We start from the raw sequence: 14414 nt of genomic DNA, 5'->3' as shown, positions 1-14414 counted from the left end.
AAAATGGCCTGGACAGGGCACAATGAAAATGCACCTGATCTTTTACCAAGTCTTCCATTGTTCCCAGGCAGCATAAAAAAGTATTTTAAAATCTCTTATGCAGACCTGCACAGCCTGAACTCCTGTTCTGTTCAAAAAATGAATCACTTCAAGGCTTTCATCACCTTATCAAAGTCCCTGGTGGCCCCTGCCTGCCCTCCCATGAAGAGTTTGATCTCCTTTTAGGAAGAGGATAAAGCTGTCCTTGAGCAAAGCTGCTTTTCAGTGAAGTATTGTGCTGTTTTTGTGAGAACATCAGACACCTCCAGGTGTCCCTCAAACATGTGTCTATCAATAGTTGCAGCTTAGATTTTTTCCAAACAGCTCACAGAAAATAGACTGTGGGCATCTGACTTCTGTGAATTGGATTTCTAATGTGCCCTTCAAACAGAAGGGATGTCTAGATTACATTTCTGATACAGCATAACTATGTGGGTCCAGCTTATCTCCCGTTACAAGGGCAAACAGGGAGAAGAGGACTAGGAAAGAAGGAGTTGAGAATAGGTGAAAACATTGCTGGTTTCCATCAGTTCATATTCACTGCCAAAAGCAAGGTCATGCAATACTATCTTTTTGCATTGTTAAAAATCTCAAAGGTAAAAGGGCACTCATTTCAAGAATATGAATGGCTGCATGAAACAATCTTATCTCCCACAGAGATGCCTTGTTACCCAAGATAACCAAATCCTCCAGCAATTACAAAAATCCACAAGATCTGTAGCACTGCTGCTGATTTAGCCCATCTCAATACAGAAATCAACATCCCTCATTCACTAAGCATCAGGGATAGGGAACAGGAACAGCAGCTGGCTGGACTCAGACACTCAGAAGTGAGCCATTCACATTTATAGTAAAACTGTTCATCATGCTTTTATACCTATCAGGCAAAACAAGAGTAGATAAAGAAACACCCTTCCCATTAGATTTTCAGATTCATCCAGAAGTCAGAATCCAGAATAAATTCCCATTCTATCACTTGTAATGGAAACAAGTAGCTAAGAGAAGCATCCTTAAGGAAGACTAAAAATTAACCAGAAAAACATCTAGAGACAGTGGCTGGAGGCTCATAGGAGGAAGGGTACAGGGGAAAGGTGGTGGTGGCTTTTCTTTTCATACTCTAAAACTTTGAATTTGAGAACTCCAACTTCTCATTTCAACTGCCATGCTAATCAGGCTATGCCGAGAGCAATGACAATGCACCTACCACCTGCAGCTTAGAGCCTGGCCTGCCTGAAATTCTTATTTCAGGACCAGCAGACCCAGCCTCTCCAGCACTTGGTGGATTTACTTCTCTGGAGTTTTGTTTGAATGTTTAACAAGTCACAAACCCGTAGTGGAGTTCTCCCTTGGGTACACACCCTCAAGACAGCTCAAATGAAGGCTTCACTAAGAAATTGGGCAACAATTGCCCTCGTGTCCATGTCTAGGATCAGCAGAGATGGATAGTATAATCACACCCTTAGCTATACTCATAGACAAACAGAGCTGTAACAACAGGATAGAAATTGTGGTCCAAACAATACTCCTTCTCAAGAACAGGACATTGCTTTTCCAGGCTATATTTCTTACTTTAGAAAGGTAGAGAAATGAGGTGGTGCAACATGGTGAGGAATTACAACATTTAAAACACAGTCAGCCAAAACTAAGCTGCACTGGGTAAGCACTCACTGGTGGTAGTACACTGGAGAGCACATTGTCACACAGTTTCTGCTTTTAACAATGTGGAAACTTTGTGGAGGCACTGAGGACCTTGAGAACACAACCTGGGACACTCACACATTAGCATTAAGAAAGAACACTTGTGCTCTGCTGATGACTTTCACAGTTTGGGTGAGTGGAGTCACTACCGTAAGCATTTCAGACAGGGACAATCCAAAAGCAACATACAAACAATACGCTCATGTAAGGATCTAACCAAACTACTGAATTTGCTTAATCAAAAGAGCTCAGCTGTCCTCCCTCCTGGCTTCGCAGCAGTCACCTCTGCAAGGCTAACAGTGCCACAGCCCCGTGCACCCAGTGACCACAGAAACAGGACTCTTCTATGACACCTGCATCCAAACTGTCTTCAGGTGAGCACCCCATAGGACAGGCACAATTTCAGCAGGCTTATGCTCCCCCAACTCACAGTGTAAAAGAATGCACCCTTCCTAGCAATTTGTCACATAAACAAAGGAAACATACTGCCTTCCCTCTGTGACACCTCACAGGGGTTTACAACCACTGATAAATACCTGCTGGTGTCCTGCTTACCAGTGATAGTAGTAAGCAAAGCTGACTGTGTGCCAGGGTACGTTCTTTCAGCAGGCTTATGCTCCCCCAACTCACAGTGTAAAAGAATGCACCCTTCCTAGCAATTTGTCACATAAACAAAGGAAACATACTGCCTTCCCTCTGTGACACCTCACAGGGGTTTACAACCACTGATAAATACCTGCTGGTGTCCTGCTTACCAGTGATAGTAGTAAGCAAAGCTGACTGTGTGCCAGGGTACGTTCTTTCTTTACAGTCTGGCCACGTATTTCCCCACAGATGAATGCGTGCAGGCACTGCCAGCTGAGGCAGCGTTATCACACGAGGAACCAACAGCTTCAGACAACTTCAGCCCAGCAGCATTCCCAAGGCTCCTTGCCTTCAAGATCAAGCAAATTCCTCCTGCTCAGCTCTTCCCATACTGTCCTCCAGGCAGCATATCTGCAAGGCAATCACACTAACAACTTCTCCACTTTGTTACCTTGATCCTTTCCTAGGGAAAGGGCAGGCAGCAGGACACTTGCTGCTTCAGATGCCCATAACCTTGCCCCAGGCTCTCCAGGCACCCCAGCTCTGGGCATACATAAGCAAACCCTGGTCTTTCAACTTACTCAACTCACAAAGTCGCTTGCAACTTTGCTGTTACCTCTAGATGATAAGAAGAAATGGAAAGGTGAGAAAGAATGCACACATCCTCTGAGGGATGACCATTTTACACTTCAGGATCTAGCTCCCTCCTGACTACAGGGTCTGCCCAAGGCTCCTCAAAGGGCCAGACTCAGAACACAGAGCTACTTCCTCCATTATGCACAGATTCACACCAGTCCTACATAAAGTCTTACTTACTTCTGAGTCCATCGCTGACCTTCCTCTGACTGCAGTCCCCAACCAACCGTCCCTCAGAGCACAGAGACCCATCAGCAAACCCTCCTAGTGTCCTCCTTTCCTCCTTTATAACCTTGCTCTGCCAAATGGCTGCTAACACCACCCCCCTCACCTGGGCTGCTGCTGTACCCAGCCTTGCTGAGCAGTCAATTAGCTGTATTTGGGCCAGCTGGTGAGCGTAAAACCTCCCAGACACAGCAACGGCCAGGTGTGCCACGAAGGTCAGGTGTGCAAGAAGAAATAAGGAAACTAATTTCTCTTCCTCCTTCTCCTATTCCAGTTTTCTGTGTGTGATAGAAGGGGAAGGAGGTCAGTATTGCTACGAAGCTCAGGCATCACTGCTCTTATTCCAGCTTGCAGATGGAGTAAGAAAGTGATCCCAGACCCTCAGGGCCTGCCTGTCATAACAGTGGTCTCCCTCCATGTATCAGCTGTGTGTTCAGAGCAAATGAATAGGCTTTTAACATGAGCAAATTCCAGGTCCAGCCACCGGCAACCCTGAGGACACACAGCTCCTGTTAATCTGGTGAGCAGCAGGAGCTCAACTACTTGGGCAATCAGGTCTGGCTTCCAGCTGAACGGCTGGTTAGTGGGTAACGATGTTGGACAGGGCATGGGGGTGCCCAGGACTGACGCAGAAGGATGTAACACTCAAGCACTAGTTCTGCTCGAGAGCTGAGTCAGGGACACGTGTGCCCACTTTGGTCTGCATCAGCACAGGGATTGGTAAACTCTAAGCAGATGAGCAGAGAAGAACCCAGCTAGCTGTGTCCTGACATGTCTGGAGATAGCCCAGGATAGCCCACCTGCCCTCGAGTGGGTGGGCCACACACATTTGTCCCAAAAAGAGAGGTGTTCTTTTCTTAATTTTGGCTGGTACTACCCTCTGCAGTTTCAGCAACTGTTTTTTTCATAAGATATGCAAACCACAGAAAAGCCCAACAGGAAATAATGCGAATCATTTAGCAAGTGGAGCAGTCAATCTTGTTTCTTTGCTCATTTGGGCAGGCGTGCTCTCTGGTGAGCGTTAACGTTTGTGTAAGGAACATTACAGCTGCACTTAGCAGTTTCAGCCACTGCATTTCCCACTATTGATTGCTGCCATTCAAGCCCAGCTCTAATGCATGTCAGCAGGCATAAGATAGGAGGCAGCTATGTTCCCACTGGGAGCAATGATGTATTAACACTCTACAAATGAACCTGGAGAAACACTATATATACATTTAACAGAAATTCCCAGCTCTAACTGACAGCAAAAGAATTTCAGTGGTTGCACAAGTGCAAATCAACGTAATCTCTCTGTGACTAGACTGAGAATCAGGTACTAGAAGTGAGTTATGCATACAAGAGATTGTTTTACAAACACATTTATGACTTTGTGTTGACATTCTATGCCCCTGCCCCGCTCTTTGTCATTTGAATTCAAGATGGCAAGCATGGACATTTGCTGAAGTACTGTGTGTAAAATTGAGAACAGCAGATATCTTCACCATCATCACTCTGACACTCAAAATAAGGTTTTATGTTGCCAGAGGTGTGGAGGGACAAGGCCACAGGCAGGCAACACCAGGTTATTTCCAGTAAGAACTGGGAGGCTGCAATACTGCTGTGAGACATCATTTAGCTTTCTAAGCAGAGTGGATATTTCCAAACCGGTGCATGCTGTGCAGTTGAGAGATACCTGAGCTGTGCCTAAAAAAGCTCTTCCCAGAAACAGGAGCTGCAAGTGGTGTAATTAGTGCCACCGAAGGAACGAGCAAATCAGCTTGCCCTGCCCAGGAGCACTTGGTTGGACCCGTGCAGGGCTGTGCTGCGCAGGCACGTCAGCTCTGCTTGCTGGATGGCACCATTAAAGACCTGGGTCTGATTTCCAAGCCAAGCACAGGGCTCTGGGAAGGGGAGGCAAGATGCACCCCATCTCCCCTCAGCTGGCGATGGCCCTTGGCTGTATTATAGCTGCTCTGAGCTCTTTGGGTCCGCAGAGTGCTGTCCTCAGTGATAGAGTGGTAACTACTGAAAGACAAAACAGCATTTGGATCTGAAGGACCTTTCTGCAGCCAGGTCAGAGAGTACACGTGGGTACATGTGGGCCCAGCTGGGTTGAGTTACTATACGACAAAGGCATCATGCCACTAAATGGATATTTGAGGGACCAGGTCTGTGCCAGCAAGCACCTGTGATGTATCAGGGGCCTGACTCAGGTGTCTGAATACCTCCCTGGTCCCCCAGACTCAGATCTGTTTGCACAAATAGTCAAATTAACTCAGTTCTTTGTGACAAATAAATCCCACCCCCAGTCATAAACTGCAGCAATTCATAACCCCACAGTTGGTGCAAGTATATGTCTAGTTCAAGGCATATGCAGCTGTACAGCCGTAGTTTTTCATGCCTGAAATAAAAGGTGAGCAGTTAGCAGGATTTGGCTACTAGGACAGCTGGACTCTGACAGACAGGATCCCCCAGACCTACCGACTGCTCTGCTGGGTTGCACCCAGAGCCGGTCAGTCACAAAGGGTGAGCTGTAGCTGTCCCCAACTCTTCCAGCCCGCACCTGAGACCCCTCCAGTGTGAAGGCACAGAGGGAGCAGGAACAGCAAACCAGGCAGGAGCCTGGTCTACAAACACCATGGAGATCCCCTGGCACATTGTATTGGAATTACTTAATGTGATCCGTTCCTTGCACTGTTTGCACAGCACTGTCTTCCTTGTAATGATAGACAGAAGTATCAAGGTGGAGAACATTTCCTGGAGATCTTCACTGTTCAGGAGAACTACTAAGACACTAACAGAGCAAGAAACTGGAAGACTAAAAGCTCAGGTATCTGACACATGCAGCCACACACAAACAACTGCTGTGCCTGATGCTCAGTATGGAGCCGGAGCGGTGGGACGTGGGCTTGCATTTGCCTCCAAGACTGCATCTTCCCAAAGTTGTCAGAGCTGTATAGGTAGAACAAATCTCCTTCCAGGCAGAGCACAACACTGTAAGGTTCTTTGTGAGCTGCCAGCCAGGCAGGAAATCCAAGTCTAGCACAACTGATTACGTGAAGTTTCTTTTCGTCCTCGGCTCTGCTCTGTGGAAGGGCTGTGCATGATGGGCTGCTTTTTAGGGGTTGTCTTTTTTTTTTCTTTGGCTGTTCCTTTCTTGAGCTGTTACTCAGTGGCTTTTGAACTCAAGCACTGACTATATCCCGTCAGTTGCACAACGGTGTATGGTACCGTAGGTGCCAGAGTGCAGGTACAGCAGCACCAGCTGAAGAGCTCACCAGCCTGAGTGTACTAACACTGCTCGCACCCTGCAGCCTCACTCCAGCCCTCCACACAGTCACACTGCTGAGTTTCCACCTGTTCAGTGAGCTGCAGACTTGACAGGCTGAAGGATTCACTCCCTTTTCTCCATAGCTTGCTTTTACTCAGGAGAGCATGATTCTGTGCGTGCTGGACCAGCATGTCCTGGCAGCCCTGGGTAGCACTGTGTATCAGAACAAGCCAGTGCCTCTGAATTATTTACTCCAACTCACATGAACTTTCATTTCTCTCTTTTTTTTGCACAGTCACCGTGATGCTTACTGCTCCACGAATAAGCCGGAGAGACAGATCGCACAATGATGAGGTTGCTATAGGTGATTATAACAAAATATGACAAGGAATTTATCCAGCTTCTTTCAGCAGCATTTTATTTCATTTTAGTTCATTACTGCGTAGCAGAACACCTCTGAGGAGTTCAATGAAAGATGCTTAGGCATGGGGCAGTCTGGGTGCAATGGAGAAACAGACTGCAGGAACCAGCTGGGCAGCACTGGCTTTCCATGCATGCTGGTAGGCTGGATTTCAATTCTACCTTCAGGGGTCTTGGTGATGAATAGAGCCATGCCTTGGGGAAAGAACAAGTGAGGAACTAGCTTTGTGTTACTAATTCAGTAACATATGCCTTGATGGACTTACCAGTCCTTACTCACAACTGCTGGTGGGATTCTGGACCCTTGGGTTCAGTTTCTGGAATTTGCTTTAATTGATGGGCTTGATTTTTTCTTCTGGAGACTTTCTGTAGCAACTCCCCACCATCATTCCCTCCATTTTCATTAGTAGCAGAGATGATGATAGTGCAGCCAGTGCAAGTACCCAGCAAGATAACATCTATATATACTCATAGCAGCCCAGGAACTAAAGACACCTCTTGCCAATCCCAGTTTTGTCATCAGTGGTTAATACAATAGCATAATGAATATAGCACCATGTACATTAACCAAGACTAGCCAGAATCATTGGCAAATCAATGGGCAGGATGAGGACACAAGGTCGCTAGCCTCTATGATTGGATATTAGGAAAAAATTCTTCACCAAAAGGGTTGTCAAGCATTGGAACGGGCTGCCCAGGAAAGTGGTTAAGTCATCATCCTTGGAGGTATTTAAAAGATGTGTAGACATGGCGCTTAAGGACATGGTTTAGTGGTGGACTTGGCAGCCTTAGGTTTACGGTTGGACTTGATCTTAAAGGTCTTTTTCAACCTAAATGATTCTGTGATTCTATAATTCATGAAAAAAGGCTATTCTGATCTTCTCACAGGTCTGATGTGAACTGGTTGATCATAAAACCCTCTTCCCATCCTGCCAATGTCATGATAGGACATAAAGCAATAGGGACCCCTGGTGACAGAGCCAGTAATCCTAAACCAAAGCTATGACTTGTACCCACTGAAGTGGACAAAAGCAGCTCATGTCTCTCCTCTCCCAAAAAGAAAGCTAAAGCAAAAGGATCAGGAGGGCTGTGGAATCAGGGGGAAAAATGGCAGTTTGGGCTCAACTTCCACTGTGCACTAAAACTTGCTTGACTTCAGCATCATGCACCACGTCTTCTCTGTACCTAGCAAGAACTCAGTCATGCCTTCCATGTTTGTATTCCTAACACGTAAAAACTGAGAGACAGGACCGACTCAGTTTAAAGGCAGCCTGATGCCCCTGATATGCACCCACATCTCTCTGCTCAGCAAATCGAGCTGTCTGGAGACTGAATGAGAGCGTGTTCCTCTACCACAGAAGGTCAGTAAGATAAAAATAACCCCCCGAAGCCTACATTCAGCTTGGAAGCACAGTGCTGAGCCAGGGACAATGATGATGGGAAAACACAATAGTTGCTCAGAGCAGCTCTAAAATAATAGATTATAATGGGCGAGAGGGGAGGAGAGGGGGATGGAGGGCTATTTTGTCACTATTCTAGAAGCATTCAGAGGAAATAAATTGGGTTTCATTTGATAGACAGTTCTCAAAAGCCAAAATGTGCTAAATATAATGCTGAATTACCCTAAATACAAACATGTCAGCAAGAGTCCCTTGGCCAGCAACTTTTTAATATCTGTGCTTTTTTGGCCCACTCCCCCGATTTAGCCTTTGCCCCGTGATGGTTATTTGCCTTTCTGGAGAGCTTAATTAGGAGCTATTAGAGACAGTCACTCTCTAAGCTGTATAATGTTAGAAGTCCATTAGCTCACCCCAAGCAAGGCTGGCAGGAGGGAGATGATGTACTTGCTGAAGTTGAACAAGCTATTTGCATGCTGAATATTTCTAATCACTGAGCAATGCCAGGAGAATCTGAACATTATTGCACTCAGCTGCCCAGTGACATTTTGAACACACTCGTTTTCATACAAAACAAAGTGGTGAAACATATCCTGCGCTGAACCTGCAAAAAGGGACAGATGGATGTTTTTAAGCAATTCTATGCATCAGCTATGCACACCTTTAAAAAAAATCATTAGCAAAGTCTGTATCTTCCCCTTTCCCTCTGCCACATTCACTTGCATTATGCATGGCTGCTTGTATTATACATGGGTTAATAAAATATGACAGACGTCTGCTTACTTTTGGCCTGATTGCAATCAGCTTGATCCAGCAAAGCATACACACTTAGTTTCAGGCACATTTTCAAGTCCCAGTGGACTTTAATGGGATTTGGGCCCTGTCCTGTGACCCTCTAGCCCCAGCCACCGCCCCCCTGGACACTTTTAGTCTGATTACGCAGCTGCCATGTGCATTCATCACTGTACAGCAAGCAGACAGGCGAGACACCTAAATAAACCTTCCTTACAGAAATGTGTTCAGAGGGTGCAGCTGAGGGGAGCTGGGTCTAAGTGCCAGTCACAGCCTCTGGAGAGCAGAGCCATGCAACCATCAGGAATCTCTGGCTTTATAAGGCTTTTAAGTAGTCATTTTTGCCTGTATCCCAGATTTAGCAGAAAATTTGAACAATTGATTGGAGGCTGCTAGCTCCTGGTGGATGCTTGGCACCAGGACAGCATCTTACATGAAGCCAGCCCCCCTCTGCTTGTCTTAGAACACAGTGCCCAACAAAGAGTTTGGGGACCACTTCATATGACCCGCAACAGTGGCCAACAGAGATTGAGCTGAGGGCACACCTCGCCTCAAGAGTGACTGCTGTCTTTCCATGCCTGTTTCAGTCACTGACCTGTCCACTGGTAGCAGACACAAGCCTGTTTCACAGTGTACTAGACCCTCCATGAGGAGACCAAAAAGGAGAAGTGCACTGAATTTGGATGTCCCTTATCAATCCACCACAGCACTGACTTGTCTCCTCTTGACGTCAGTAGGGAAGATGACTACATTGATAGTTTAAAGCAAATTCTCTTACTCCAGTGTATGTGAGACTGGTCAAGTCTATAACCCCATGGGGTTGAGTGCTCTAAAATACTTGTGTGAAGGACTTTCAGGAATTCACCAAGAGGAGAACAACTGTGGTCCCCTTGAAACTTGCAGTGGGTAGTGAAGAGTAACAGGTCACTGGTATCTAAACCCACTCACAGCTTTGATATCCCACACAGAGACCAGTGCATTCTGCAAGCCCGTCCCAGCATATACTCAAAGGCAAGAGGGGACAACAGGAGAGGAAGAGACTAGAGCCTTCAGTGTTCTCTAATATACAAAGCACACATGTCTGGGCTGGCAACCTGTTTCATTAAGTTGAGCTGTACTGTGTGGAAAGGAGCAAATACTGGGCTGAAATTCAAAACTCATTGAAGATTAGGATTCTGCCTCAGAAGACAGACAGTCCAGGCGGGGGATATAACGTTCTCTTGCACCTACATGGGAAATTGCTTTCCAGTCCGCTAAGAAGCCAAGCCTTCCCTCCCCCACAAAAAAACCCAACACACACACATTTTCCTCATAATGCAGGAAGAACAAGATGGATACTTTTCAAAATGTTTTTTAATTAAAACCAAAAAAAGGAGCACACACCAGAGCTTGACATGGACTAGCCAAACTGCTGGTCATCGGGATGTTGAACTGCCTTGAGGAAGGCTGTGTTTCTGCATAACTTAGGAGCACCAGCATGGACATTGGGACTCCCAGAAAAGTATTCTGCCTGCCCGGCTATGGTTGCTTTGTGCTGAGCAGATCTCTCTCATGTGGTGAAGAGAAACTTCATCCTGGAGCCCAGACTCCTTTTCCAACAGACAAAAGTCCTGGAGACTGTGGAAAAGACCATTTCATTGAATCCGCATTTTCCAAGCACTTCTGGAGAGGATTCCCACTGGTAGGACCCAGTCCTGCTTCCGCTAAAGTCAATACATGTCCTTCCCTGGACCATAACCACAGCTGCACCCGGGCTCACGATCACTAGCCAACTGTGCTTTAAAGTTAAATCCTCATCCACTCCATCTAGCCCGCAAATTCTGAGAGTTTCTTCTGGCTCATGTAAGTGTGTACCAGTAAATTCAGGTAAACATGAACATCTTGGCTACAGTCATGGGGTGAAGTTTTCAAATATTTCAAAACGAGCCAAAATTTCATTTTAAGACATGACTTGGGCACAGATCAGGTATTGAAACCTCCCTGCCATCCAATAAAGCAGTTTCCAAAGCTGCTGGTGTGTTGCTCCACCAGCCTGGTTTCTTTATCAGAAAGGTTGGCCTAAAAAAGCAACACATTTTTCATACACAATTTTTATCTGTTAGAATTTACTAGATATGCACCTCATTTGTTCATCAAATATTTAAAAAATACTTCAACCTGCCCTAATAATCACATTTTAAAACATGCATCAAGTTTGGATCAGAACAGCTTCTCTGGGATAATCAGTAAACCCAAATTGCTGATTTAAGGCCTAAATATAAGTCACTGGCCAGCCAGCCACAAAAAGCCACTCTGTCCTTGAACTCTTGGAATTATTTTTGGCTCAGACTAACCCCTGTTACCATACATCTTGTCCTACACACAAAAGGAAAGTGTATGTGTTTTTCAAGGCTACTGTTGCACCACAAGTTTACATACAAACACAGCTTCTGCAAACATGAGACCAAAGTCAGATCTCGTATGTCCCAGGGTAAGTCAGAAAGTCCACAGGAGTCAAGGGAATGGTAACTGCCATAAAGGATCAGGCCTAATACATGCATTACAGAAGCAAGGTAGCTCCTTTGCTCGAGGTCTGGCTGATTCACTTTGCACATACCACTGCTTTAGCATTACATCCTTATCTAATGGTAAACCTGTTTCAACAACATGCAATACATATTAATGCAATATGCACTGCAACACACAATACGCATCCAAAGAAATATGCCAATGCAAATATCTGACTTCTCACACATAGCAGGGCTAACAAGGAAGAGCCTTTTACAAAAGACAATCAAGAAATCACCTGAAACCATGAGTCCCGAGGGGCCTCAAGCAATCTGCAATACCAAGACCTAATAACAGATGCTAATTCATGAAAGAAACACAAACAGTGGGACTGAGGTAATGGCAGAGATTTCATTAGTGCAATTAACATTTATAATGGTATGTTCTTTAATAGAATTTAAATAAGGCTTTGAATAATTACACGCACTAAAACTAACATTCCATAACCTTATTCCGCATGGAAAAGCAGCAGAAACAACCCTCTGGACTGTACAAGGTCCAATTATGAACAATTACATTCAAAAAGTAGATTCTTTCCCCCAAAAGCTACATCATCATCTTTAAAGTCAACTTTCTCTCCTAGTGTGAGAAGTGTGAAGAACAGATGAACTGGGCTTAGCCCAGCAGATTTGGCCTCGTCAAATTACCAGTAATGCTTTCCAACCCAGAGTCTCTCCTCATTTCTTTAGGGTGATGGAAGCTCATGGAAAAAGAAGTGAATTTCTGAAGCAACAGAAGGAGAGTTGTCCCTTCCCCAGGCCCAACAATGTATATAAATTACGGAAGGTTAAAAAAAATTATCTAATATTACTCTGTGGCATGTGTGTTTACAGTGCATGTTCTCCTTTAGAAACTACTCACAGACAATGGGGCTGGGTGGGTGAAAAAAATCAAAGCAGCATATGAAATAGTAATACACTGTTTCAAAATCTGCACCGTCCTGCAGAGACAGGAATTATAATTTATTCAGATTGTTCTCAACAGATCCAATCTACGCTGGATATGTAAAAAACAAGAGACTAAGTCATTGAAGAAAACCAAACGAAAAAACCTGCACACTGCAAGAGTTTTTAAAAACGAAACAAAAGAAAAAAAAATCCCAAGAAACATTGACGAAAGCTCAGAAAAATTTATCATCAATTCTGAAGTGGGGCCTTGTGACATCATCTGGGTTAATGAAGACGGAGATAGACTTCCCGGGGTTCTCAGTCACTAGCTGTTGCAACTTTTTGGCTAATCGGTCATCAGGCTGGTTGGTGTCCCCTCCATCCGACTGTGGGGAGGGGATGCTGGTGGTGCTGCCCCGCCGCTGCAGCTCCAGTGTTAGCCGGTTGGCCGCTTTGACGTGTTCGATGGCAGTTCGAAGGTGTTCGGTGGGGTCTGAGCGGACCGAGGACAGCTTCCGTGCATGCAGCATGACGGTTTCTTCAGAGAGGTGCTCCAGCATATTGCACTGGGGGATGAAATAGTTAGGGCACATCTTGTTGACCAAGCAGTGCTGGAGATCATCAATGAGACCCAGGAGGAAATGGGCTGCGTAATCCTCCTGGGCCAAGTAGTTGGCTGGTAGCCTGTCACAAGCCCACAGCATCATGCTCCGCAAGTGATATGGACTAATGGCTTTCGGGCGAGAGAGCAATTTGATGATGATAGCTTTGCAGGCCTGATAGGCTTGCATGAGGCTGCTGGAGATGCATTTTTTCAGCTGCACTTCACTTCTGGCAAATGACAGCCTCCATTCATTGTCCTTCTTCCCCTTGAAAGAACACGCTGGCACTAAGTAAAACCCACTTATGACCTCCTCCTCTGTGATCTTCCCATCCCAGAAGTGGTTCTCCATCAGCCAGCTCTGGGCCACAGCTGGCCAACCTTTGAAGGACACCACAGGGACGATGTCGTACAGCATGCGGCTACTGCCCACTCCCAAAATGATAGATATGATAGTGCCATTCTTTTCTACCTTCTCCACCTTTGGCATCCCTCGCTGGGGCTTTTTCTGGATCTCAGAGAGAACAATGCTAATGGAGTCATAGAACCAGTCTGCAACTTTCGTTGGAGAGAAGAAATAATTGGTAGCTCCATTGATATGGTCCACGATTGTGCAGCAGTCCTTCCATTTGCTGATAGTGCCTTCATCAAACAGACGCAGGCTCAGCCAGGAGTGGCACAAGGCCGAGTGGCGCATGTCCAGCGTGACTGGTTGGTTGCGGTCATGCAGCTTCAGTGCGGGCACAAGCAGCGTGAAGTCCATGTCATAGTCTGTGCCTCGTGCATAAACATTCAGCTCATCAAGATCAATGTCCACCACACCTTCCCGCACACCGCCTGAAAGCAGCAGGTACTCGTTGGCTACAGGCAGTTTCTGGTCAAGTTTCTGAACCATGCCTGCAAAAGAGAGAAAGAGTTATCCTTTCAGGAGAAGGCAAACAGGTCTGGGATACAGGATTTAACCAGGATTAAAACCCATCCCATACCCAGCAGAAAAAAAGCAAGCAGAGGTATCCATCACTGTTTGTATGACACATACATCAGGCCCAGCACTCAGCCAGCCTCTATTCCTACCTGACTCAGGACAGAGCCCTTCCTGCATTCCTAGAAATGGGTGAAGTACAACCTAAACATCATATTGGAGCCATGGCAAAAAAAGCAGAAGCCTCTCGTAAAACACAGCAAAACTACTTCCAGGACTAAATTTAACTTTAATTGACTCACTGTTCTTATTTTCTCTCTGGTATAAGAAATAAACTAGCCTGGCATCATGGGGTCGGTTTTTGGATGACTGAATGAATAGCTACAACCGTCAGTTTGAGCAGCTCTGACTT

At 45.7% G+C, this 14414-nt stretch overlaps 1 protein-coding gene across 1 annotated transcript; it reads right to left on the bottom strand.

Annotated features, from left to right (window-relative positions):
• Positions 1-11958: 11958 nt before the first annotated feature.
• On the bottom strand, positions 11959-13975 carry MB21D2 (Mab-21 domain containing 2). The gene has a single exon (XM_010160824.1). It carries the CDS (start codon positions 13973-13975, stop codon positions 12713-12715), a length of 1263 nt encoding a protein of 420 aa, XP_010159126.1. The 3' UTR covers positions 11959-12712.
• Positions 13976-14414: the final 439 nt, after the last annotated feature.

Source organism: Eurypyga helias, unplaced genomic scaffold (assembly GCF_000690775.1).
Source record: "Eurypyga helias isolate BGI_N326 unplaced genomic scaffold, ASM69077v1 scaffold29981, whole genome shotgun sequence".
Classification (NCBI taxonomy): domain Eukaryota; kingdom Metazoa; phylum Chordata; class Aves; order Eurypygiformes; family Eurypygidae; genus Eurypyga; species Eurypyga helias.
The sequence above is the reverse complement of the archived record's forward strand: the minus strand, read 5'-3'. Positions and strand labels throughout refer to the sequence as shown.